The 27536-nt window shown below is 43.1% G+C and overlaps 2 protein-coding genes across 3 annotated transcripts; both read right to left on the bottom strand.

The window, feature by feature from the left end:
- Nucleotides 1-68: 68 nt before the first annotated feature.
- On the bottom strand, nucleotides 69-4957 carry POLR2D (RNA polymerase II subunit D). Its single transcript, XM_058844124.1, has 4 exons — nucleotides 4824-4957; nucleotides 3157-3337; nucleotides 2324-2419; nucleotides 69-1280 (listed from the first exon to the last, which is right to left on the bottom strand). The coding sequence occupies exons 1-4, from the start codon at nucleotides 4894-4896 to the stop codon at nucleotides 1202-1204; spliced, it is 429 nt and encodes a 142-aa protein (XP_058700107.1). The 5' UTR covers nucleotides 4897-4957; the 3' UTR covers nucleotides 69-1201.
- Nucleotides 4958-10915: 5958 nt separating this feature from the next.
- AMMECR1L (AMMECR1 like) lies at nucleotides 10916-25919 on the bottom strand. 2 transcript variants are annotated; one of them, XR_009278089.1, is made up of 8 exons: nucleotides 25538-25919; nucleotides 23087-23531; nucleotides 17760-17870; nucleotides 17351-17465; nucleotides 16547-16637; nucleotides 15997-16040; nucleotides 15479-15575; nucleotides 10916-14301 (listed from the first exon to the last, which is right to left on the bottom strand). XR_009278089.1 is itself a non-coding variant. In XM_058843609.1 (7 exons), the coding sequence occupies exons 2-7, from the start codon at nucleotides 23491-23493 to the stop codon at nucleotides 14190-14192; spliced, it is 933 nt and encodes a 310-aa protein (XP_058699592.1). In that variant the 5' UTR covers nucleotides 23494-23531; nucleotides 25538-25916; the 3' UTR covers nucleotides 10916-14189. The 2 variants fall into 2 exon arrangements, 1 of the variants encoding a protein (XP_058699592.1); XM_058843609.1 differs by lacking the exon at nucleotides 15997-16040 and having other exon boundaries at nucleotides 25538-25916.
- Between the last annotated feature and the right edge of the window lie 1617 nt (nucleotides 25920-27536).

Genomic DNA, 27536 nt, shown 5'->3' with positions numbered 1-27536 from the left:
CATACAGCACAGCAGCAACATTACATTTCCAGTAAGACCTGAAAAAATATTTTATTTCTCTCCTTTTCGCAAGGTCAGTGAGACTATTGCTGATCATCAAAAATAGTGTCTTAACACATTTATCTGCCTCTTTGTCCCAAAGTTCTTTCACGCAAAATTTTTCTTCTTTCAGACATGGTGGTAAAATTACAAGACTTGAAAAGGCTGGTTTAAAAAATTTATCCTAAACAAAAGAACATTCCTTTCAACTAAAAGCTACCAATTTGTCAATCTCCCAGCAGCTGAGCTTTGATAACACTGGGTGTGCAGTTCCCACAGGCTGCACCAGGAGCCAGCCCTTCACTGTGTAACATTATTTATGGTTTGGTTTCATCTCAGAATTAGGGCAATTTGCAACCTTGTTAAGGAGTCCATCCCTCCAGGGGTGGATACCTGGTTGTGTTAACATCAAAATTACTTGTTTTCTTTTTCTTTCTATAGCAGGATACAGATTGGGTGCCTGCAATCACTTAGCACAGAACAGGGGAGCAGAGAGGGAAATGCTGCCCCAATGCTTTCTCACTGTGACCGTAGGAACACCTGTGATCTGTCCTAAACTGTACTTGGAGTCCCCAGATCTCCAGGATCTATTTATTAAAAAGGTCCTCATTAACAAAATCATAATATGTACCTAATGTTTATAAAATACACAACTTTATATCTTTTAATTTACACTAAACAATAATAGAAAAATATTGCAGCTGTAAAAATTCACTGTCCCGATCAAACAATAATACAATCAAACAAAAAACACCACAGAAATTGATGCTGCCCATCACTGAACCTTTTGAGAACCAAGAACAAGTTTCCACATCCTTTAGAACATCCTAAAAAACACAAAATAGCATCTATATAATCCAAAAACGTTGAACATTTACAAACTGGGGAGAGGGCTTAGGGAAGAAACAAATACTTGAGCCACTGGGAAAAGGCCTTTCAGGTTCTTTTCTCTCACAATACAGGGCCGGCCAACATACACATGGAACAAACCAAAAGGACAATGCTGAGTGCCAGTCTGAATGCACCTGTGGTAACACAGCACTGGAGTACCCTGCATCCACAACTACCCTCGCTCAGCCAGGAGCTGGACTGATCCAGAGGGCTGAGAAACAGCCCAAATCCTCAGGTTTTTCTGCTCAGATAAAGGGGCTGAGGGTTAACCTTAATACTGGAAGCTGCGCTTAGTTTGAATGTCATCGAGAATCTGTTGTAATTCTTCATCTTCAAACCGGCCCTCCAGGCTGCAAGGTAAGAGCAATAAGGAGACATTAAAGGTTTCAGAAATAATCTCTCCCTATTGATTCTTTTCAGTTTTAACTCCCTCCTGTCAGTCTCAACACACCATCACCCACTGGTGTAACCACCAGGAACCACCTCTAACATCACTGTACAAAGAGTGCTCTAATCCCTAAAGAGTGCTTCTTCTCTACATGACAAAACTCCATTCTTCCCAGAACCTTCTGCTGAGTAACTTCAAAAGGTCTTTTCAAAAAAGGCAAAGCAGGTGTAAGTAGACCTCTAAATGAAGTCCATGAAGCTGCATGCTCATAAGCCAGTCCATTCTTGCTATGAAATCTTAACATAAAATCATGGAATGGTTTGGGTTGGAAGGGACCTTGAAGATCATCTCATTCCAACCCCCTGCCATGGATAGGGACACTTTGCACTATCCCAGGTTGCTCAGAGCCCCACCCAGCCTGGCCTGGAACACTCCAGGGATGGGGCAGCCACAGATTCTCTGGGCAACATGTGCCAGGACCTCACCTCCCTCACAGGGAAGAACTTCTCCCTAGTATCTAATCTAAATCTACTCTCAATTTGAAGTCATTCCCTCGTCCTGTCACTATTCTTGTAAAAAGTCTCTTCCCATCTTTCTTGTAGGCTCTTTCCAGGTACTGGGAGCCCACAAATAGGTTATCCCAAAGCCTTCTCTTTTATATAATGACAAATAAGAGACACGAGACAGGAAGAAGCTACTGCTCCCCCCTACATTATCCACAAAACAGTTCATTTGCTCCAATGGAAAAAAAACTCCAAAGAACACAAACACAGCCAGCTAAGAACCCAAATTTAGGAGGTGTACACTTCATCCAGTAAAAGCTCCCACAAACACATTAGGGATGTGTACAAAGTGTGTCGCTGTCAGATCAGCGGGCAGCGGAAAAAAGACCAAGACCAAATGTTCTTCCACCAAGGGAGCTGGATTGAATAGAGGCTACCAGGGCATAGCTGCTTTGGATCACAGGGAACTATACAGCAGTCTGTACAATATGTAAGTGCTTACCTAGGAATCAGAGCTTTTGCTTCCTCAGCTGTCTCAGGACACAAGTTAGCCAAACATGCCAATTCAAACTTATGGAGCTTCTTCTGGAGCAGTAAGCTGTAAGGGAAGACAACAATTTGATGAAGTTACAAGACAGAAATAGAAAGGGGCTTAAACTGAAGCTAATGTTTGTAGTGGCTAACATCTGGCCTGAAGGTCCTCCGAGTTATACATAATCCCAATCTTAAAACTGAAATATAACTAATTATATAAGTACCTCAATTACATAACTCATATGGACAGCTGGGGATACAGGGAGCTATGGGCAGGTTGGCTGGGTGGCAACTGGTTCAGCCAATCAGGATTAACCATGCAGACCCTCAAATCTATACAAGGAGAGTACCACTCAATAAAGTCAGCTCTTGCTCATGATCCTCATTGTGTTTTGTCTCCAACATCAGCGACAAATGTTTATCTTTTTGCACACTGCTTTTGGCACTGAAGCATTTTTTTTTCAGGAGAAAAGACTCATTATATAAATGCATAGAGGGAAAAACAAAATCCTATCTGCTAACTCCACTTCCCCTGAATTATTCTGCGAAGTCTAGAAAATCCTCTCATTTAATGCAGTCAGCTGTCAGTGAAATACTGAAAACAAAGCAGTTCAGAAGGCTTGACCTGGACAAAGTATAACCCTTCATCAAGAACTTCTTGCCTCATTAGGAAGACAAAAGCCTCAGAATTAAAGAACAAGTCATGCAACACCACTAAAATGTACTTTCATAAAGCAGGACCAATATTAGGGATCCAATTCTCTAGTACAGTGTTTGGTACACCCTGGCTTTCCCACTCACCTGCGCACGCTGGCAATGGTTTCACGGTTTTTGAAGCGGCTGAAGCGTGCTGTGTAGTTCAAGGTTTTCATGAAGACTTCTGACAGCTCCTGCTCATCCTCTGCGCTCTCATTCTGCTGCTTGCGATGCTCGAGCAGCATGTGCACCTCAGAATTCAGGAGAGTTTCCGCAGTTTCAAATTCTGCAGCCAAGTGAGAGAATGACCGCATGAAAAAAGGTGGAACGTGTTTGAAAAGGGGGAATTGCACAGGTTTTGTATGTAATTTAGTTCTGGGTAATAAAGAGGTGAAAATGTCTTTCATGGCAGTTCTGTGAGCCCTTTCACCAATGACTGGGCAGCATTTCATGCTGAAAATGCTGGAAAAATTACACTTCAAGGGACAGTCCAAGGTATTTGTCTTTTTGACCATATATTTTACACTTGTAGCCCTAACATTCAGATTTTTTCATATGTGTGGAGTATGTTTTCTTCACCCAATTTTGGCGCAAGTAATGCATGACTTGATAAAGAAAAAAATATTCAGAACTGTAAAACTCCACAAAATTCAGAAGTGATGCCACGGTCTTCAGAAGTCTCTGAACTCTTGAAATAAATATGAATGCCGTTGAATGTTTTAAAAAAGGCTTCATTTACTTGAAAAGTTAATTTACCTACTGAAATTTTATTATAAGAAAATAATTTTAACTATCTTAAAAATCCCCTACCTTTAACCACCTTTGAATTTATTCATTATCGCCATAACCACTCTATGTATTCCAATAATAAGAATATCTTTCAATATCAGCAGTATGAGCTGTTCAAAGCAACAGGGTCAGAGGCTGCATCCCAGAGTGCCTGACAGCACTGTTTTATACAGATACAGGGACTGCTAGAAAGGGTCTGGCAACTTTTCTTATTTTGCATTGAACAGTAAATCAGCTTGGGCTAAACATTAAATTTTAGCATAAAAAACCACGGAAAACAGAACTTCCCTATTGTTCATAACTCAACAATGCAGCACGGTGTCCACTCCAAATGCCCCCCCCCCCTTTCTTTTCAGTGTGTAAATATATTTCTAGAATTTATACTGAATTAATTTTTGTGAAGAATACACAGACAGTAAACGTCCAGCAGTATTCACAGAGTTCCAGAAGGCTTTAAGTTGGAAGGGACCTCTAAGCCCAGTTCCACCCCTGCCATGGGCCGGGACACCTTCCACTATCCCAGGTTGCTCCAAGCCCTGTCCAACCTGGCCTTGGACACTTCCAGGGATCCAGGGACAGCCACAGCTTCTCTGGGCAGTCTGTGCCAGGGTCTCACCTCCCTCATAGGGAACAACTCCTGTGTCAAAAAACACCACTGAAAAAAGCTCATATCAGGAACTAATAACCTTTTCACTATAACCTAACAGGTCTTCTTTGGGTTTTTTTTTTAAATACCGTACACACACGTAGCGGCCCACCTAAGAATCTCCATATCCTAGCAATCACGAGATCCTTAAATATATACAAATCATTTATTCTCCTGATTTTTAACAGTCAGGACTTAGCAGCTGCTGGAGGCGCTGAGGCGTTGAGCAGCGCTCCGGTCCATGGAGCGGCTCGGCCAAGCTCGTACCCTCACAGGCGGCCGCTGCCGGCCTCCAACCACCACCCAACCCCCGGCCCCTTGCCGACCCCGCTCGCACCTTTGGGGAAGACGAGCTGCGAGGCGTCCTCCTCCACATCTGCCGCCCGCGGGTCGCTGCCGCCCGCCGCCATCACCGGAAAGGCGCGGCGGAAAGGGCGGCCCCTCCTCACGGCAGGGCGGGCGGCTCTCTGGGCGGGGGCGGGAACGGCTCTGCCCGGCTGAGGGCTGAGGACTCTGCCCGTGTGAGGGGCGGGAACGGCTCTGCCCGGCTGAGGGCTCAGGACTCTGCCCGTGTGAGGGGCGGGAACGGCTCTGCCCGGCTGAGGGCTCAGGACTCTGCCCGTGTGCGGGGCGGGAGCGGCTCTGCCCGGCTGAGGGCTCAGGGCTCTGCCCGTGTGAGGGGCGGGAGCGGCTCTGCCCGGCTGAGGGCCCAGGGCTCTGCCCGTGTGAGGGGCGGGAACGGCTCTGCCCGGCTGAGGGCTCAGGGCTCTGCCCGGCTGAGGGCTCAGGGCTCTGCCCGTGTGAGGGCTCTGACCCGGGTGAGGGCGCAGCTTCCCCACTCTGAGGGCGGGGGGCCGGTTCTACCGCGGGCTCTGCTGAGGATAAAAGGGCGCGGTTGCCGCTGTAGGGCACTGAGGGGAGACGGCAGGAGCCGGGTGGCTGAGTACTCTCCCAACAAAACACCCTTCAGAGGTTTGTTTAAGCTCGCGTTAGCAGTTTTAAGGAGGGAAAGCAGTGGATGCTGAATGTTGTGCGTATGAACAGAGGGCAAATAGCTGCGACAGACCAAGGCTTTGCAAGTCCCTAACAGGAGGGTGTAGCTGGGTGGGGATCAGCCTCTTCTCACAGGACGAGAGTAAACGGTATTAAGATGCGGCAGGGGAGGCTTAGATTGAATATCACGAAGAATTTCTTCACAGAAAGAGTGATTACACATTGGAGTGTGCTGCCCAGGGAGGTGGTGGAGTCATCGTCCCTGGAAGTGTTTAAGGAAAGATTGGAGGTGGCACTCAGTGCCATGGTCTGGTTGACATGGTGGTTTTCACTCAAAGATTGGACTCGATGATCTCAGAGGTCTTTTCCAACCTAATCAGTTCTGTGATCATGAACCCAAAGTCTTACATGGCACGAACCAGGGCCCGACAGCAGGAGTGTAGGAACACTGAGGGAAACAGTACTCATCCTTCACATGAGCAAACTCTTCTTCTACTCTCTCCTTTAGGAAATAGCCAAAGAGCTTAAAATTGTGCTGGTGCCTCTCACCAGACTGCACAGCAGCACCTGTCTACCCAGGAGCACCTGAGGGCGCTGAGGCATCAGATGCATCTTCACACCAGCGGATCAGGCAGCTACAACCAACCCCATTTCACTACCAGAACATCCCCCAGCTGGACAGCAAACCCCAGCCTCAGGAAAACTGTGACTGTGCCAGAATTTCCGTCTATCTTACTGTGATTAATAGACCTCAGACTGTAAGGAGGGAGTATTGACATCATAAATAACACACTTCATAAGGAAGGTTAATTTTCAGACTATCCAGAAGCAATCTACAGACCCCTAGAAGTCATAGGCAGGCTGAAAATGAAGATAGTTCTCCCAACACTGCCAGCAAAATAACTTATGGAGCAGTGTTTTCCCTAGAGAGCTCACACGTAAGTGCCTAACCAGCCTAAGACTCTTAAAGTAATCATCTTATCAGCCCTTACTACTTATTACTATGTCATCCTGTGCCCTTAAAGAAAGACAAAAATAGACTGTTGAAGGATTTATGATGAAGCCACTCCTGTTCTCATAAACTTGTATCTGTGCCTAGGTGAATAGTTTCCTGCATGCTGGGAAAAGGAAAGAATTAAAATAAATTAGAAGAATATGAGGAGACCAAATAATAGATTTTTAATATTTTTTGTCTGGATAATGAGCATAGCAGAGAAACTGATTGGAAAGTAATTTGCTAAGTGATACAAGCAGAAAGACATTCAGGAAGGTGGAATGGAAATATCTTGGGGAACATCTGGCAAATTAAAGAATTCCAATTAGGTTTACAAGAAAACAAGGAAATCCATGCCAGATTGAGGAGAGAAGCATTTAAAATCGCTTGGAATCCTGATGGCTTCTCAAATAACCCCGTCAACTCAGAACACTGTGATTCTCAGAGCAGTAGGTAGCTCACAGTAGTTTAAGTTATTAATTTCCCTTTTTGTTTTCCCCCAAGGATCCATTCTACTGAAGTATACAAAACCAAGATTTTACAGGTACAGTTAAAGAGGCTATCATGAAAGATTAAAAGATTAAGGTTATTATCCCTGATGTGTTTGGTTAAGGTCTCAGGAGCAAAATAAAAATGTTTCTGAATGGAAGCTGCTTTCCTCCACCTTTTTTTTTTTTTTTTAAGAATTTAAAAAATAAGCTTATAAACCCCATAGTAAATATTGTTCAGCTGCTGCAACAAATCAAATGTAGTAGAGTACCTTTTGTTATTTTTAAAATGCACTGGCTTCTTCCTCACTAAAAATGACTGTTTTGGCATTTATTAACAAAATTTGCATAGAAAAGTAAGCTAAAAGAACTTTCAAGAAGCTTTGCTGGTGACATCCTAAAATAAACCTGTTGAAAAAGAAGAATACTTGGCCAAATGTAAATTTTCATGAACAAAGTCTCTAATATTCCATATTCCAAGGTAAAAAGCTTTGATCCTTGTTGGAGACATGGTACTGAGTAGGAGACTGTTAGAAAGACCTATCATGGTAGTTCCTGTGTTGCCACAGTTTAAACACAGATCCTGGAACAACTAACTGCATCTACACAGGCCTCACAAAATGCTCAGCTAAATATTTCTATGTAATCAAATGTAGGAACAACTAACAACAAGGATGTCCTATTACTAGCTGAAACCTGTTTTGTAATATGCTTTCCTTCTAATTCATCAGCAGAAGAAATGTGATTTTTCTATGTGATTTTTAAGCTTTCTAACAGTAATTATGTCTTTTCTGTGTTGTGCCAGTGTGATAGGAGTAGATCCTTGTGGAGATAACCACCCACTGAGAGCACCATGTGCCACAGCAGCCAGCATTGCACAAGACATGAGTGGTTTTCATCTGTGTACTTTGAGTATAACTCTTCAGGTTTAGGTCCATTTTACCTTTATTTTTACTCCATTTAAAATTATATATTCAAAACCATAATAAACAAACATGTATGAGCAAAGTAAAGTTATATTAATATCCAGTAATAAAGTCATAGTAAGACTCTGTTATAAATACATATTGTGATGTCGGCTTTCCACAAGTATTAAGATGAATGTTATATGTATAATGTTAGAATAGCTTTTGCTATGTGAATGTAGTCTTTTTCTTTTTCTCCTGCTATTAGCAAGACTTTAGACATTAGGTTCAAGTCCTGCCTGAACAGGCAGGATAACCTCCAGTGAACAGATGATGGGGCCCAGGCTGCTAATCAAACCTCACTGCCTGTGGAAGAAGGAGCCAAGGCCCAAGTCAAAAGATGATAAGAAAGGAATTAAAACCACAAAGCCAAGAAATGCGTGTGCTCTAAAAAGGCAAGGAGTGGCCATGCAAAACAGTTCCTGGAAAAGTTTGAATATGCATAAAGTCCATGCTGCAGAAATGGTATATAAAGGCTATTTACAAAGCACCAGTTGTGCTCTAGGAAGAGAGCCAAGCACCCAGCCATTTCAACCCTTTTCTTTATTTGTCTCCCATTGTCTTTTTGTTTATATTAAACCTTTTGAAATTTATCAGGTGAACTTCGTTTTTCACAACTCTGAATGCAAAACTGCATGATCTGTAAGTTTTTAAACACATATATGACATTATCAACTGGTTGTATAATACATAATTTATGCCAGAATTAACCTGATTATAAGAGCAGTCTAGCTCTTATAGAACATAGAAAAAAATAGATGAACATAGCTGAACATAGAAAAAAATATGGTTCAATAATCTGGATATTCAATTTGTAGAATTATATACTTGTTTTAAAGAACATGGTAACAATACTCTCCTGTGCTTGCTGTGTTTTGAGCGTGATCATCAAACATATTCACAAGTCATCTTTTCCCAGACTGTGGCAAAACCATTTCAGGAACTTTCCTATCCTACTGCTCCATGTACTGTCAGTGTACATATTAATTTATTGAGTTGTATAAGTAGGACTTCTGATTTTAATTTTTATCTTCAAGATAAAAATGGCATTTCTCTATCACAGATAAAACAAATTCATTTTCTGTGTTAAAAAAAAAAAAAAAGCTACTATTCTTCCTTTGAAGTATCCTCTAGAAGTTTCTGCTAATCTATCAAATTTGTTGAATGACTAATTTGTTTTGTTTCTTATTTCAAACAGAAGTAACAACAGAAGAAACTGTTTCCAGGAGAATTATCCTGGTTTATATTTAGCCTGGATTGACCTATTTCAGCCTGCAGTTATATGCATACCCTTCTACCTGGCCTCATCCTCCCTGTGAGCTGCTGAGTGTTCCTGCAGTCACAGAATGCAACGTGCATGGAAGAACCTCTGATGAGAGACAGCACATAAAGATTTTTATGTCTGATTCAATAGGAAACAAAAAAAAAATCAGGTAGGAAAAGCATATGACACTAAAATACACAAATTAAGCCACTGTATTTCTGCAAACAAAGCAGAGAGAATATACTTGGTAACTCCCTGAGACACATGAGAGCAGTGGGTGATAGGCATATGGATAACTTCAGAATTTACAAGGAAATTCAGCTGGAATTCACCTGGAAATCTCATTAGTCACAGCATCTGTATCGCATTGCCTAAGGGATTGACTTTCTAGGCTTCCTAGTACCAGCTTCTGAAAACAGGTTTCTTGCTTTGTGGTTGTACTGAGATAAATGAGCTTCTCAGGCATATTTAAGTCAAAACTACCCTCCCCCTTGGTTTGGCTGGTGGTTATTTTTGGGTTTTATGACTGTTTATTGACATCCAGGGCTGCCCTTCCCAAGACCTACAAGCAGAAAATGTAGTATCTCTAACTATACAGCTCCCATAGATAAAAAGTTAACAATTATCTGAAAATGTTAACTAACTGAAAATGTATGGAAAAAAACCATGTAAGCCAGAGTTCCAATTCAAAACTATTCTACAATTCAGTTCATTCTGTCTCAAAGCAAACATTAAAATAGTAAGAATCTAGAAAGATGGGTGTTTTTTTCCTCTGAAATAAGGTTTTTAAATCACCTGAAGACTATAGCTCTAAAATATAGACAGTTTGTTCTCAGTTCATTTTAGAAGACAAAACCCCAAAAGAACAATTCTGAGTTTCAGAAAGATTTACAGTACTCTGTATGTATGTACTTTATACATTTCACCATCATGACAACTGATAGTGATGCCTTAAGTTTTAGCTTTCATATTTTCCAGATTCTGTGCTGCCTAGGTGTGTAGCTCTGAGCTTCATATTAAGTGTCAGTGAGCTCTCTTCACAGGGCAGGCAGACAAAACAATTCCTTTTCCAGCTTGAGACCATGGACAACCATTACAAGTTTCAGGCCAAAAGCAGAAACAATGGTGGGCTGAAGAGAGAAAACAAGAAGGACAGAAGTTCATAACCTGAAGCTGTAATTGGACAATTAACCCCAATATGCAAATTGACCAAAATTTATAAAAATGTGAGACCTCATGACAGGTTGTCCATTTTGTGACCATTTCTAGGTCATTTCTTGGGTGTAGCCCTGGCCAGGCTCTTGTGCTGCCTAAGGTGTGTCCTTTAAGGCCTTTTAGTAAATACCTACTTTAACTCTGTCCAGCCTCTGTTCTAAGTCAGCCTCTCAAGGCATCAATAGAAAGTTATTGTCAAGCAAACATTATTTCAGGATACAAAGATGCTACTATGCCATTATTAATGAAATATATTTAATATTTACTTTTAATTTTCCTACTATTTTTCCTTGCTTTCTTGTAGTGAGCCTGTTTGATTATTGGTGTATTTCCAGACAGCTCTCACCCCACTCTGGCAACCTCCCTGGTTTTGAATGTGTGGTGTCATTTGCAGGTTTGCTATTCATACCTGTAATATATTGTTTGTCTTTCTAGATGAGAACAATTTCATTTTATTCCCCACAAAGGCTGTGAGAACTCATATAAAGAAGACAGTACAAATAATCTTTATCCATTATGATTTATTCTCTACAATACTTCATTAGAGGATAGAGTTCAATTATTTACACTCAGAAATTATTATATAGGTAGGAGGCAACCAAGTGTAATATAAAGAATTGGTCTAACGTCTCTGCACTGTAGGTCAAAAGAGGTCTCCTGCTTTAAGGAAATAAATTAACCAAAAAAAACCCCCAACAAAACAACATGTAGTTTCTGGATACAAACAGAAAACAGCACTAATAGTCAGTGAAGACTGCAGAGGTTTGTTAATGTACTATGAAAACAAATTATTCTGTGCAAAGGTTAAAATGAACTCTTAGATTTCCTTACAGATTTTTTATTTTGTTCTGATAAATTGTAGATATGTGATATTTTGACCATATAACATACCCAAACTGAAATGGCTTCAGTTGAGATTGACTGTTGAACAACATGAAAAAAAAAAAAAATTAAGAACCTCACAGTGGAAACATTTCAACACTGACAGACTCCAGTGATCAAAGACATTCTCCTGTAGTTACTGTAAAACAAAGACATTTCATCATTGCAGTGAGATTATTTATCAGTTGTGGTTGTCATGAGAATAAGCCCTTCTAGACCAAAAGGCACTTGCTTCTAAGGATGAGTTAATCCAGATCAAACCAGGTAAGAGTTGCTTTGAGTAGTTCTAACCAGCTGTCCCAGCCAAGCAACCACGGGGAAAATCTCAGATCAATTGGGCACTGATTTTGGTTGTCTCCATCTTGAGGCAATTCAAACTACAGTTTGAACTACCTCTACCTTGAAAAACTACCTCTTTCATCCTTATGCATAGCTGCCATGTAATGATCTAGAAACGGGATTATTTCCTGAGACCACCTGTCTTTGTTATACATTTCTCTGAGCTGACTTAGCTATTGACACAGTTTTCAATTGATTTTATAGCTGGACCCTTTATGGGACTAAACTGAGAGGGCCTGTTCCTTAGGCAGCAGACCAGTGTTTCTGATCTGCCATCTTCTCACTGCAACAAGACAAGAACACAGTACATATTTAGAGGCATTTATGTTTTGTTTGTTTTTTTAAACAGACTGAGTGGGGAAATAGAAGTGGGAGAGGATAAGACTTTTCCCCAGTCCCAAACCATCTGTCCCACTTCAGGCTTAAACCAACCAAGTTACTCAATCCTAAAATTCTGTTCTTTAAAAAAATGACAACTAACCCTCCCCACCCCACCCTTTAGTCATCCCCTAGTCAAAGAAACTGAAATCAGGAAAACACTATACACTGTTGAAGACACAGAACAGGGCAAACACCTGAAAAAGAAACAGTATAGTTGAAAAGCCTGGCACTGTATGCCTGCATGACCAGTCTCACCGAGCGTGCTCAGGGGTGAAGTTTTAGCACCATTTTTTCGCCTTTTTTTAAACCTTTTAGAAATTAAATTCTAACATAGAACACTTGAACAGTAATGAGCGTAGCCCTATGTATCATACTGTTTGACAGCTGAAAGGTGAGTGGTATGCCTGGAGCTGACCCCATCCTCCCCCATCACTATGCGGCACCTGGGGGAGCAATTAGAAACTGGAGTGGCTTGTAACGAGACTCATTTATTCTCAGCAGCAAGAAGTCACGAAACAATCCTTTCATCTTCAATTGCTTTTCAACAACATCACAAGGGAAAAGTGGCAATTTGTAGGAAAGACCCAATATGGAAGGAAAGCTGGGTCAATATTGCACTGTTATCCAGAGGAATCTCCCTCACATCTCTCTCCTTCAGCAGAACTTACATGAACATGAAGCAAAATGGCACAAGCTGTGCCTTGCTTCCTTAGGACCAGGAGCAGCACCCTGCAGTTCTCAGCTTCCTACTTGCCCTATTCCCTGCCATACCACGGCATAATTTCAGTCTTCAAACACCAGCCAATTACAACACACAAGCAGGCTCTAAAGATGTGTGCAGCCAAACAGCCATGACTCTGCTATGCACTTGTATGTTCTTCCCTGACCATTCATGACCCTCCAGAAGCTTGGAAAACCAACCAAACCCACCCCAAATTGTATTCTGAAGTCCAGTTATCTCATTGAAAGAGTGTCATAATTTAGAGTTTATGACATCCCTCAATGATGCTGCAGAATAACAACTTGTAGCTTTCTTTCAGAAAAGAATATTCCTTGTGATCATCAACCACGGGAGAAGAAATACAGAGTGCACATGAGTTTCATGCAGTTTGGGTAATACAGATTTCCCCACTCACTGCCTGGGCAATGACTAAGCTGAGTAAGATAAATCCTACCAGCAAAACTGAACAGCACCATTCCACAGGTCTGGAATAAACTGGAACACTCACAGTCCCTAAGATCAGTAATCATACCAGCAAAAGTGGCTGTTCTATCAAAAGGAAAGTCCCCAAGACTGTTAGCTTCAATTAAAACAAATTTCAGTCACTGGTCTCACTTGTATGACTACAGTCAGTGCTCTGCAAACCCTAGGGGCCTCCCCAGCCCTAATCCTGTATCTTACAAATATTTGGAAACAAAATTTGGTTGTAACAGAGACTGTCCAGGCACACTCAAGGATCTCCTCTGTGTGCACAGCATGTGCCATGTCACTCACAGGCAAAACAGCATTATATTTCATAGCAGGCTTCATCCCCAAGAATCCAACCTACCAAGGATATGAGCCTTAAAGCCTTCAAGGGTTTATTTAAATAATGGATTAATTTTTCACATGTTTTCTGTCCACGAGGATGGGGTGCTATCCAGGTGTTCAACCCTCCCCAATATTATGATGTCCGCCTGTGATGCGTGGGGACTGCAATCAGCTCTCAGTACACAACAGATACCAGAGGTTAAAAAAAAATTAAAAAGAACCTAAAAAATGTTTTGTTGGACTCCGTTGCCCAGGCTGCCAGGGGAATGCTCCTACGTGATCTGGGGGGCTTCCATAACAAACAACTCAAGTTTCCAGAGCATCAGTAACACCCAGGAACAGATCAGTCCGTAGCAGCACTTTCACTCCTAAAGGTCTTCTGCACCTCACGACAGTTCGTAGGCATGGAGCCCCAATCCAACTGAACCCCCGCTCGGAGGGAAGACTGAGATAAGGCTTGGGCCCCTGAAGTCCTGTCACGCTCTCATCCTCCCCCCAGGTCAGTGGGAAGGCAGACTTGGCAACGGAAGCTAGCATCATAAAATGGTGCAGTAATAGAAGTAACTGGACCAGGAAGAGGAGGCGTCTGCCCCGATGATGTCATAGCCGTTGGCAGCAACTGGGGAGTGGGACTGGTCATGCAGCCGTGTGTCAGGAGTAATGATTGTAGAGGGGGGGAGCATGAAGGGTGCCGTTCTGGAAACAATGCTGGCGGGAGGCCATGTACTCTGCATAACTGATTGTCACCTTCTCACTGCGGTACCTATGGGAACAGGCGGGAAAATAATGTTAGACCATGCAACGGGGAGGGACTCGACATGAAACATTCACCCCAGACTCCCCTTTAGCTCACAGCCAGAGATGACCAAGAAGAACCCACTGCCATGAATAACCTATGTGAGCTTGAATTAGCTCCAATGTCTTGAAAGATGAGTCCTAATTGAGGTGATCCTAATTAAAGGGATGACTGAAGTAACACACAGGAAATAAATGGTTGATTTGTATTTTTTATCTACACACAATGGACAAAAACAGCATGAAAAGTATGCTGGAACTATTCAACTACAGTGATTAAATAATCAGTATTTCACTGTTGTTTACTTTTGTGGTTATCTCCACATTTGAAAAGGTAGTGAAAGAAATAAAGAGGTAGCTAAAGAGAGGTTTACTGTAGCACATAAATGACTTAGTCCATGTTGTACAATCAGAATTCAGAATATGCCAAGTTCCTTTGGAGAGACTGGAATTTTCCGAGTTCTTCTAAAGCATGGTAAACAACAGCCAGCTACAAAGTGGTTCTGAGTTGCACTAAGACCACATTAAGTGAGATTTTAATGAAAACTTTCCTCATGTTGTCTCCTGTTAGAGAAAACCCTGCACACTCACCTAATTTCTACCTAGAGGTAAAGAATGACCTGATAAATTAGTGTTTCTATACAAAACCAGAAAGTCCCAATTTTTACATAACATAAAGGGGGCAGAAACCAATAGGACAGCTGGGGGTATATAAAAGCAAGTAAATTCTGAAAACCAACCAAATTTGACTGTGGTTTAGTTTTAAGACAGCTGTCACCTACAAATAGCTACAGCATTCACAGACGAGAACACTGAGAAAAGAAAGTTTCTTTTCATTGAAAAGAAACCCCAAAATACCCAACCTTTTTAACTCTCAAAAGTTCTGCTTCTGATCTTTCACATATATGGTGATATTAAAACCAGTGACACTTCTCTTAGAAAAATGCTAACTTTGATCCTGCATGGACCAAACATATTGTGCTTAATTCCATGTGTATTATATGCCTAACATGTGGCATTTGTGATTTGGTCTTTCACACTAGGTCTCCTCTGGAAGAGGCATAAAGACTTACAGCACAAGTATTTTAGATGACCCAGGAAACACTATAAAGTAAAATTAAGAGACAACAAATACATCTACTTACCTGGTAAGTTTAATTGTTTTCCTAAAATCATTGGTAATGGGAGCCTTAAAGCCACCTTTCCTGAGTAAGGAGTCTATGGTCTGGATCTGATCCCAGTCTATTGAAAAATAGAAGCAAGGCAAATTTTTCAATTTAAAAAATGTTTCAAAAACACAAGAGATGCATTAAAAGGACTCTAGAAAAACAATCATCTAAACAGGAAACTCTGAGCTTTAGAAATCCTAGTGTTGAATGGGACATATATGGCCTGACGCATGCACACTATCTGCACATGCCTACCCCTTTGAACTCATACTGGAGCTGGTCTATAAAAGAGCAATTCCATTTTCCATTCCATGTCTTCTTATACAGGTCTGTGCCTTGCTACTGTTGCAGGAACCCCGAATTTTTTCATCATGTGCCACTTAGCTCCCTTGAAAATAAGATAATACTTAACTCTTTACATAGACATATTGGATTGATGCTCTAGTGATAGCACAGTGCACTGCTATGTGAGAGATCAGAGTTAAAATTCCTACCTTAGTCTTTTGCCCCAGAGCCAGGAGGATGCGACCACTCCACTCTGCTAGGTGGAGGAAAGGAGGAGGCAATATTTTGAGCAGTTACCATGGTGACCACTACTCTATTTGAGTGGGAAGTGTGCTCCAGAGGGGCTGTGTTTCTAGCCCTTCTCTGGAGGATGCTACTTTAGCAAGAATGAGGAGGAAAGTGACTCTCCTGTTGGTGCTGTGCAGCGTGCAGTTATCCTAGTTGGTGGGAGAAACACAGAAGAGGAAAGATGCAATGCTGAATGAGGCTGGAAGATCCATACTTTGAGATCCTCTATTTCTTCAGCCCTAAAACATTCTGGCACTAAAATACAGCTGTGCAAAGATATGGGATGAGAGACAGGCCAGATGAAAACCCAGCAGCAACTCTATCAGGTGTCAGTTGTCAAAATTAAGCCTGGTGGTTCCATGGCACTACTATGAAGACAGCATTGTATTCCAAGCCCCAAATTGACAGATTTAAGTTACCCAATTCTGTGACACAGTGTATTGACATGTTTGGCTGCCATCTCAAACCCACCTTGTTCCTTAGCAACCTCAGGTAAATACGTGGCTGTGCGTTTGACACCTTTCTCATTGATGAACTCTATTCTGATCCCATGGATTCCAACCTATAGATGGAAATGAACAGCCAGGTAAGAGGTGTTTGCTAGCACTGAGTCCATGACTGAGCTGCCAGTCCCATAACACTGTGCATCTCTCTCTCTCTGGACAGTTTGGTGTTTGCTTGGGTAAGGTCATTCCCTTCCCCGCTCTCTGCCCTTACCAGGCAGGTCTCACAAGGAGCTCTCGTAGCCACCCTTCCCACACAAGCCTCACCAGTGTCCCAGCCACTTCTCCTGAGCTAAGTCTTATCAATTTTCCATCTCTTGTGTCACGTAAGAGACAAAATCTCTGCACACAAGAATGATGCCTAAAATTCCCAACTATAAAGTCCATATATATACTCTTCTTGAACAAAATACACTTCCATGTATAAGGTCCTAAAAAACATTAATACCTTTGATCTTAACTACTTTTTATTTCCAGTTTCCATTCACACCATCAAAATTACTTCCACGGTTTTGACACATGTATTTACACCCATTTTCTACTGGGCCAAGTCCATGAACCACTTTCATGTTTCTTTCATTCCCCCCAGCCAAAAGCATACTTCTAGGCCATCCTCTTCCTTCCTTCTAGTTTTCCAGCCCCATTTCTTCTATTCCCAGTCTCTTCTATTCCCCATATACCCCTGTAATGAAGGAGATACATCACCATGTACTAACCCGAACCCGAATGGAACGAGAGAGTGATGCAGAGTTCCAAATGCACCTGTTCTCACCTCCCAGTCCAGGTAGTCACTGGCATCCTCAAAGTTAGTGAGGAGGGAGACAGAGCAGAAGAGTTTGGGCAGCTCCTCGCGGGTCAGGGGGGGAAATCGGCTGTCCTTAAGTGCACTAAAGGGAAGAGAAGATATATCACCCAAAACAAGCACCAAAATAAAGTGTCAGATGCTCAATTATTCAATTATTCTCCTTTTGATTATGCTTGCATGAAACATGTTTCTCTGCTACTGCAGAGAGTGATTTGCATCTCTCCCTAATCTAATGAACTGTAATACCAGTGGCGAGCTTCCTGATGCTGTCCAATGCCTACTGCAGGCTGAGAGAAATTACGTGCTGCAGATGTCAGAACTGTTAGTATGTAAGACAGATTTGACAGCAGCTATTTCTTTCATTTTTGACAGTTACCTGGTTAATGTGTATTCCCTGAGTCCTGAGTGAAGATTCATGGCTGAGAAGGTCCCGATGCAGCCACGCAGCCGCTTGTCTCGCCCCGTCTTCCACGTCACAAAGAGTGGACTGAAAAGGAAAAAAAAAAAAGAAAAAAAAAAAAAGAAAGAAGAAAGAAACCCTCCAGCCTCTACAGATATTTGGTTGCTAAGGGGAGACAACCAAGGTATGAAAGAGCCCCATGCCTTTGCTTTCTCTCCCTCCAGTAAACCCCAGCAGGCAGGTTTGCTCACCTGCTATCTAGCAAGAACAAAACTTCATGCCTACACCCCCCACATGCAAGCCCAAACACTTCCCTCCACCTTTTCAGCACACTTCCTTCTCTCCAGCAGTACTCTGGAAGTCCTCCATGGACACCTTCCTGGCCAGACTCTGTGCTGTCTTCTAATGAGTGAAATGGTTACTTGATCCCACTGATTACCTGTCAGTATTGGTCTCACTTTGTAGCATCCACTAGTTTCCAGCATAGGTCATATAAAAATTAATATCGATGATGCAAGTTAGTTCTTTATACTACCATTTCTATAAATCAGATTTACAACAAAAGCTTTTCTTTTCTTCTTTTTAAGGAATGAAAAGAAATCCAGAATACTTAGTTTCCAACTGTTGTTTCCATCAGGATCTGACTTCTGGGTCCATCCCTAAGGCTTAAGCAGTTTAAGTTTAAGTAAGTTTTGCTTACCTTACTTTTGATTTGTATTTACACATATTTTTTTCCTGTTGAACACATACCTAAAGCACTTATGTTCCTACATAAACATCACCTGGATTTCCACTTTCCTGTCTACCATCTTGAATTTACAGGCATAACAGTAGATTCTCACACTCAGCAGACTCATTTCACACTGTTAAACTACAACTCATGACTTGGCCTTAAAGAATAACAAGTTCAGAATAATAGAGCTCTATGAAGAGATAAACAGGTAAAGATGTCCGTGAAATTAAATACCAAAAAACCCCAACTTCTGCAGAAGTGAGTGAAATTGCAAATTCTCTCTATAGAGAGAAACATTAAAAGGACAGTGGTAGTTGCAGCTCTACAAGAATGTCCGAACATCTGCAAAATCCTGTAAGGCAACTGATAATGCTGACCTAATTATAAAAACAGGATCAGTGATTCTGCGACTTGTTCAGAGTACAAAGTACTGAATGCAAGATATCAGTCTGTGGATTTCTATTGAACTTTAAGTAATGTGACAGAATATGGTTTTCTGAGATTAAGAAAACATTGACAGGAGTTTTGAACCATCAAGACTGATTTGACAACATAGGTCAGACACTTTCCTCAAACCCTTGAAGCTCTTGTAAGCAATGTACCTCTGCAGCAAACCTTACAGAAGTACTAAAATGTTCTGTTCAGACAACAAAACCAGCACAGAGTGTGGATGATTTCTCAAGCACAGCAACAGAACTTCTTATGTCTAAGTAGTGAGAACATAATTTAAACTGTAGCAATAAATCAATGCCTGGTGATGTTCCTCAGAGCAACAACAGAATTAAACCCATCACAGCATAAATGCATCATTCAGGATCTAGTTACCAGCAGTGACCAATGGCAGAAGTACTGCCCAAAAGAGCAATTAGTCCTTGAGTGATAATTGTGAAGGACTTTGCCCACAGAGGAAGTGGAAACATCCTTCCACACCCAACAACAACCTTCTGGTTGGCTTGACCAAGACTGGGGATTTGCTGTTCTAGTTTTCCAGTAACACTTCAAAGCATTTTCAGGATATAATTTCTCTACATTTTCATCTGTCTCTGTATCTATCATATGTTGAAAGAAAAAACAGAAAATACATCAGAAAATGTATTAAAAAAAAATACTAAACTTAGACAGGAGACCTCTGAGAAACACTACTGTCATAAGTTCAGTGGAAATTTACCTTAATCTAATAAAAATTTTGAAAGTACAGCTCAGTCCATGTGACACTCACCCCAAAGAAAAGGCAAGAGAGAATATAAAAAACATCACTCATAGACTATGAATCTAAGTAAATTTCCCTTCAATTCAAATTGCAGGTACACATTTTCAATTTACCTCTTTCCCCTTCCAAAGGGAAATAAATCCCACAACACATCTTTCCACTGAGCTGCAACACAGCTTTATACATCCCTAATAGAAGAGATATTATTAGTGGGGAGAGGATAATTGCATTGAGAAGTCTGAATATTTTAAAATACACCTTAAAGCACATTTAAAACCATTTTTCATTGTGGTCAGAAGAACCGAGGCATAAAGAGATATGATTCTGTACACATAGATAAAATTTCACTATTTTCAGAGCAGAGAAGATGATGCTTCTGTCTCTGATGAATAAATGCACTCAGCAAATTGCAGGTGCAACTGACAAAAAGCCCATTGTTCCAGAGCCCCTCCTTGAAAAGTGTTATTTCCCAGATGTACTGAGAAAAGTCACAACAATCTTTTGTCCATGTTCACCCAAGAGCATTTACTGGTACTTTGCAGCCATATCCTCAGCAGATTATGTCAACTGTTTCTTCCCCAGCCACAACATCCCACTTTATATGTGTTTGATGAGGGTTTTTAGGCTGAGAAGGGAATTTCAGCAACTAAAAATTAGCTTTGTCAATTGCAACTACAAAGGGAATTTTGAAGTAGAAAAATAGAGTTTGTTTGAAGCAGGGTTTAGCTTGTACCAAAAGGGGAAAAACCTGTTACAAAACAGGTCTTATGATGCAAATATCTTATTATTTGTCTTGCATGGCAACTAGAAACATTTATGGTATAGTTTTAGCACCAGTTTGTAATACCTACCATTAAAAAATCAGACTGAAGTACAAAAGTGGAAAAAGTAACCAATTAACTACTTGCATAGGTTCTAAATTGTAATTACTTGCAGTAACCTGAACAGTAAAGCGGATATTTCCTTCCTTTGCCAAGTTAATTCAGACATAACTACAAGTCCTGCAATGCCACCATCTCTCTATTGGTCTGTCATCATCCCTGCTAACACTGGAGTAAGGGAACTTTACTTCATAGGTATCTACCAGCTCCATAATTCCCATCAGGAGTGTTGTCCATGTGCATATACCCTCAGGCTGGTGACTGCAATTCATGGTGGTTTTCAATCTATAGCCCTGTAACTTGCGTGTTGTTACACTGTTTATGCCAAATCCTGACCTTCACACCTGCTTTTATCTTTAAAGTTCAGCACCAGTTTAAAAACCAGTTTAAGAACAGGCTATGCCTCTTGCTATTCAATCAACAGTCTCTTCTCTGTCTGTCCAGAGAGACTTCTGGTATAAACCTTTGTTTTGTCCAAAGATCATTGACATTAATCATGTCACAAAAGGCCACAATGCAAATTATTTCCGTATTTTCACTCTGCTTACTCTTGTATTTGATTACATTTGGTTTCAAGTTCATTACAAGACTGTCTCAAGTGGGGCAGTCCTTCCTGCTCCTGTGTGCTGCTCTCCAAGAGAACAAGCCCCATGCTTTTCACTGGGGTACCTCCAACTACTTCCTGGGAGCAACAGCATAAATGCTGAAACAGAAGAAAATCCAGGTAAGCATTTGCTGACAGGGGAAGAGAAAGGAAGGGCTGGTTATGCTTTGTTGGTATGCTGATCTAAAACACTTGTAATTATGAGCACAGAAATAACCACTTAACAATTTTTAACTTTTCAAATCTGGGCATAAAATTCAACCAGCTGCTATTCCCCAAAGGACATCCTTTTTGAAACTAGTCAACAGAAAAAGCAACAAAATCCAGCCAGAAATCTCCTCTGACACCAAAAGAATTCAGCTCTATAAAACCATCTCTCTTACTGGCTTAACAGAACAGCAGCAAATAACCCTTTGCACTCCAAGTGACAAAATAATAAGCAGACTGACATCAAATGTTCTAAAGGGAGCCCACTTAGCACAGGTATGAATACCAGAAATGTTTCAGCCTGCTGTTTCAGAAATGTTCAGTCCTGGAACTATTTGATATCCTAGTCCAGAGCATTTCTCTATTCATTTGTATTTACAGTATTAACCAGCTTACTCTGCGGCAGCATTCAGAACATGTATCCATAATCCAGCTGGAATAATAACTGCATGGAAGCACAACCTACATCCACCCTGACAGCAGAAAGGTGGGCAGACACTGAATACACAGAAAGAAAGTCCTTGACCCGTTTAAGCCATTATTCCTTACATCAATTTAAAATTCATTAGCTTAAATTAAGGATGTCAGCAACTTTTTATTTTATCTATTGTTCTGGAGGAGGCCCCGGAGGAGTGTCAGAAGGTCCATCTGTCATTGCTCTTTCCCATATAATTCTTCTAACAAACATTTTAAGAACATTAACATTTCCACATCTACGCAGTCAACCTTCAGATAAACATTAGCTAAATCTCACCAAAGCAAAACAGCTTCATAAATCCTTCTCCTCACTTCTGCTCATAGAAAACTCCTTTCCTGCTAACCTTGGTATCGCCCTTGAAAGTTAATTCTCTTGGCAGTGCTGGGTTCATGGCTGGACTCAAAGGTATCTCCAACCTAAATGATTCTATGGTATTTCCCCACATTGCCCAGCAAGTGCTATCTCCCTAACACATCTTCTGTAACTGGTAATTTTTAGATTCCCCTCCCTGCTAAAACCATTCACTTGGACAGCTGAAAACCTCTTTGGAAGTTTGGATTTGGATTGTCCAATCCTCACCATCCCGGCATTTGCTTTAGGATAAACTGGAAACTTGTTCCAAGTTCAACTGCTTACTGTATTCCCTTTCCATTTACTTTGCAGAAGGAAGTCTCTTCCCTTCTCCAAGTCAGTGTCTCACATTAGAAGCTGGAGCTTCTTCAAATTAATGATGTTATTTAACTGGTTTTTTAGTACAATTTTGTAGGTGGCACTGCTCAGTTAATTTTTTGCAGAGGAATCTACTTACAAAGAAGGGGCAAACTTTACCAGAACATTACCATGAAGTGGGTTTGCACTCCTCCATGAAGAACACAGTGCCTCATGGAACACACCAGACTGTGAGCTGAACAAGCACCACACCTCTTCACACTTGGCCTAGCTCTCTTTCTGGAGAGCTAATTTTCTCTCTCAAAGCTCACTCACCTCCACCAACAAACAACACTTTAATCTTTCGTGCAATTACAGTGCATCCTTTTGTTTCCAGCAGACAAATAAGGAGCAGAATATCCCCGTTCCTCCCTGCACACCACTCTTCCCACTCCCCAAAGGAAACCCTTCACCCTCCCCCAACCAAACCACAGCTCTGAAAGCTGTTTCCCAGCTTTGCTCCCACAAAAGGATGTACTCACTAGGGGTCATTGGTAAATCGAGGAAGCCGTGGCTGAGGGAACCCATAGAGATGACAGTAGAGTACATCAAAGCAGTAGCAGCACATCTCTGCTGTCACCACCAGGTTCTTGGTGCTGTTGGCAGTTCCATTGGGCCGAGTAAGTGGGCTCAGAGCTCCTGAAGTTGGATTCATTCGAGTAATTGGGGAATTTCCTGGGCCCAAAGTCAAGTCAGATACATTCTCCCTTCCATTATTCCCATCTGTATGCTGGTGGTTCTGAAGAGGACCTGAACTGGAGCTTGGTACAGTTGTGGTCTGATTCCCATGACTGTGCGTTCCACTCCCAGACAATTTGGGCTTCTTCACCCCACAACAGCCAGCTGCCAGCTTGGGCTCAAGTGGAGGAACACAGCGTCTTTTTCCCATCCTGCTTCAAAACTCGCTGCCTGGAGCACTGCAGAACCCTGGCAAGGAGGGGTGGGGAGGGAGGAAAAGTATTACACAAAGAGTTATAGGTGAAAAACCAACAGCTGCTTCCTTGCTTCTGCTACAAACAGAGGAAGGAAACCCTCCAAACCACGTGACTAGATACAGCTCTAAAGCCAGTTCAGCAGAATGGGTGTTTTTACACATAAATTAGAAGAGTATGGACACAACAGGCATGCAATCACACTTTCCAAGGTATCGAGCACTTTAATAGGTGGCTCATCACATAAAACCGTAACCAGACTTCCCATAAAAAGAACAGAACTGTGGGAAAATAGAAGAAAAAAAGACTTGGGACTACAGATACACCCTATCCACTACTTTTCCTGCTCACCCATTCCTCCTCAGTCAATGCCTGCACTAGTAGGCAAAAAAGTGCATTTCCCTTCCCCATTCCTGAGTGCCGAATGACAGCAGCCCAAAATGGCACCTTTGGGGCTGGACTCCCAGGGGTGTTGCCCTTGATTTAGCACCGGCAAGATCAAAGAGGAGCTAAAAGCACTGAAACCACCATTTTCTAAACTACAGACTATTTTCCAGACCACGAACTGGAATCTGCATTTACTTTCTGGGACTGGGTGAATGAATACAGCTCCCAAATAAACATGCAGGGGGTACAGGCAAGATGTGCACAACAGGAAGAGCTGAAGCCAGCATGGTCTGAACAGATGAAAGTGATAATAGCAGGAAACAAGCAAGGTAGAAAAAATCCAACAACCCAGGAAAGTGTTTTGCCTGCAAAGACGAGAATATTAGCTCATGCACAACAAGAAGGGGCAGAACAAACACAGGGAGGAAAGGCTGTGCAGGACAGAGATGAACAAGCACGATAGGCAAGGATTACAGGTCAGTGGCAGGAACTTAAACACATCACCATGAGATCTGAATACACCAGGGGAGAGAAAACCACTGTCAAATGGGACTCAAAGCACGGGCACATGAGTCACAGAGAACACCACGGGAGACTGAAACCACACTGAGCTCTCAGGAGTACCAGGGAACTACCGTGACCACCAGAGCAGCCCTCCAACCCTCCCAAGCTGAGAGCACAAACACAGTACTGGGGGTGAGGGATGATTCGCACTGAAATTCAGGTTGTGACAACTCCCTCCTTTCCCTGCACGTGCAAAGACAGTAAACTTTATTTATGAAGTTTCATCGGTCACAGCAGGAGTCACAGGACCCTCAACTGAACCAGTACTGGTGTAAGGGGTGCTGAGAGGGGTGCCTCGCATGCCCGCAGTGCTTGCTCTGCTTAGGAATCCTCACCTCAAGGTTTTAGAAAGACCAAAAGGAAAAATTTACAAGACCTAAGGAAAATGATAATTATTCCTTTGATCGCTATTTTGCAATAATAATAAAATCTAAAAAAAAAAAAAAGAAAAAAAAAAAAAAGAAGAAACCAAACCAGGCAAGAGAAAAGCATAACTTTGACAAAGCGACCATGGAAATTCTTCAGTGCCTATTAAAAGTAACCCGCTCTGGCTCTATGGAGCCTTATGAGCCTTCCCCAGATACCACTGACGGCTCAGCCGCATTGGGGAGGATAAATCATTATTTATTTATTTGGAAGCACAACACTTGATTCAAGATCGGAGACGTGGCAGGGGGGAGCTTCCCTCTCTTCTCCCCTCTTCTGCAGCAGGGGCCTAACAAAGGCTCGGCTCCAGCCCCGCTTCCCGAGAGCTCCCCGCGGGCGGCCGGGGGGACACCGGGGCACCGCGGCGGCGGGACGAGCCCCGGGTTCCTGCTCACAAACTTTGCGGGGTGTTGGCGGGGGTCCCGCAGCCCCGCCGGCTCCAGCCCGGGGAGACCCCGGGGACTCCCGGTGCCCCCGGCCCGAGCCCCCCGAGCAGCACCGGGGCCGCCAGGGGGCGCCGCGGAGCGGGACCCCCCTGCGGCCTCCCCCAGCCCGGGGCGGGCGGGCGGACAACGAGGCCCCCGCCACCCCTGCCTCCCTCACAGCCCCGGGGGGGTCACCCACCTCCTGCACCCGTCCCGGCTTCTCCTCCGCCTCAGCCCCGCCGCCGCCGCTGCTGCCCCGCAGCCTTCTGCCGCCTCATGGGGCCATGGGCCTGGGCGAGGCTCCCCGGAGAAGCGGGCCCGGCGGGCGGGGGAGCGGGCAGGGCCCGCCGCGGCCGGGGCTTCCCGGGGCGGCCGGAGGACCGGAGCGAGGCCGCGGGCAGGTCCGCCGCTATCCCGGCAGCCTCCTCCTCCTCCTCCTCCTCCCGGCCGTGAGGTAATGAGGGACGGACACTCATAGTCCGCCAGCCTCCCGGCGGCGCCAACACAACCAAGGCCCCGGAGCGGGCGCTCTGCCCCACGCGGGAACCATAGAGACGCGCGCTTCCGCGCCCTCCCCGTCACGTGAGCGCCGCACGTGCGGGAACAAACAGTTCCGGGGACGGGGACGTCACTCGGCAGCAGCTCCGCGCTGCCATTGGCCAGCGGGAGCGATGACGGCATTAGGGGGAGGGACGCGAGGCGGGGAGCGTCCATTGCGCGGCTCAAAGCGGGGGAGTCTTTCCGCCGCCTCTATTCCCTCCTCCCCCCCCGGGTGCCCGGAGCGTTGGCGCGGCCCGGCGCGCGGGGCCGGTGGGTGTGAGGGGAGAGCGGCTCGGGGCCCTGAGGACGGCTTCAGTTACAGCCGCGTGTGAGGAATTCGTGGCATCGATAGCACAAGGGAACCAACGCAGAAATTACTTGTTTAGTATTTCCAACTGCCACATCCTTCCCTCCACCCTTCTTGACAGCACCATAAAAAACAAAGCAGAAAAGTAGTGACTTTGTCAAGGGTTTTAGGACATCTTGTAGAAATAGAGGCTGTGTATTCCACCCTGAGAGAATTCTCTGGCAGCGGGCGGTTTGGAGTCACCCACTGCAGAGGACAAGGGTTGCAATGGCTGTACGTGGTGGGTTTGGTGTACATTAGGGATGGGCTAGAGAAAACCACAGAGCTCATTCCTACTTCCCTTCTGACAGCACCGGTGAAACACACGGGCAAAATGAAGAGCGAACTTTGCATAGCCCACAGTACCCACACTGCACATTCAACCACAAGAGACCAACTGGCTAAACCATTTCAAGACTGCAAAATGGAATTTATGCCGTTTCTGATTGAACCTTAAGCAATAAATAAGAGGCATAAAAATATGAGCTGGAAAAATCTGGTTGAATCTCTGTGGACCTTACTGTATCCTATAGAATAGAATCACAGAATGGTTTGGGTTGGAAAGGACCTTCAAGCTTGTTTTTTTCCACCCCTTGCCACAGGCTGGGACACCTGCTACAGTTTGCTCCTGGCCTTCAACATCATGGAATCTACGTGGTTTCCACAGCACAAGAGCAGCACTGTAATTACTACCATTCTCACGTTATGGAACAGCATCATCCTTTTAAGTCTAGATGGCAGCCTTGAATACCAACTTATGAAAACTAAGGTTACAAAGAATCAGGTGAGAATACCCAGAACAAATCAAGAGCCAGTTCCTAACTTTTGCAGTGTTTACAAGCATCATTCCCTCCCTTCTTCACCCCCACCCTGCCACACACCTCACTCTGTGTTGGTAATGCCTTGGATTGCACCTAAAACACCTTTGCCAAGATATGAAATAGTTCCCAACCCTACAGAACTCCACTTCATAATCACCAGAGAGCTTCTTGTAGAGTCCTTAGGAATCTGGGAGTGTTGGCGAGATGATTTATTACCCTGACAACATCAAACAAATACTTGACCAGTTGTGCATGTTCTGTTCCTGAACCACAAGAAATGTGAGGTGATAACAGTAATTTAATTCCCTCCTTTTCTGGTCTTACCTCTGCTTTTAATTTCAACATACACACACAACTACTGTAACTTTCCTAATATCGATGTTACAATATCATTCTATTAGAATTGTATCCTACAATGGAAGTGGTTTCATTTGAACAAGCAAAATCAAGCTAATATGAAAGATTACCATCCAAAGCTGAAATAAACTTGG

Source organism: Poecile atricapillus, chromosome 8 (assembly GCF_030490865.1).
Source record: "Poecile atricapillus isolate bPoeAtr1 chromosome 8, bPoeAtr1.hap1, whole genome shotgun sequence".
Lineage (NCBI taxonomy): Eukaryota > Metazoa > Chordata > Aves > Passeriformes > Paridae > Poecile > Poecile atricapillus.
Note: the sequence above shows the minus strand (reverse complement) of the source record. Positions and strands in the feature narration are given on the sequence as shown.

Coding starts and splice junctions, on each gene's coding strand:
- POLR2D (XM_058844124.1), bottom strand. CDS start 4,896: ATGGCGGCGGGCGGCAGCGACCCGCGGGCGGCAGATGTGGAGGAGGAC. Junction 3,338..4,823: donor GCAGCTCGTCTTCCCCAAAG/GTGCGAGCGGGG, acceptor ACTTGGCTGCAG/AATTTGAAACTGCGGAAACT. Junction 2,420..3,156: donor ACCATTGCCAGCGTGCGCAG/GTGAGTGGGAAA, acceptor CTTCCCTTACAG/CTTACTGCTCCAGAAGAAGC.
- AMMECR1L (XM_058843609.1), bottom strand. CDS start 23,493: ATGGGAAAAAGACGCTGTGTTCCTCCACTTGAGCCCAAGCTGGCAGCT. Junction 17,871..23,086: donor CGATTTACCAATGACCCCTA/GTGAGTACATCC, acceptor TTTCCTTTTCAG/TCCACTCTTTGTGACGTGGA. Junction 17,466..17,759: donor AGGGAATACACATTAACCAG/GTAACTGTCAAA, acceptor TCTTCCCTTTAG/TGCACTTAAGGACAGCCGAT.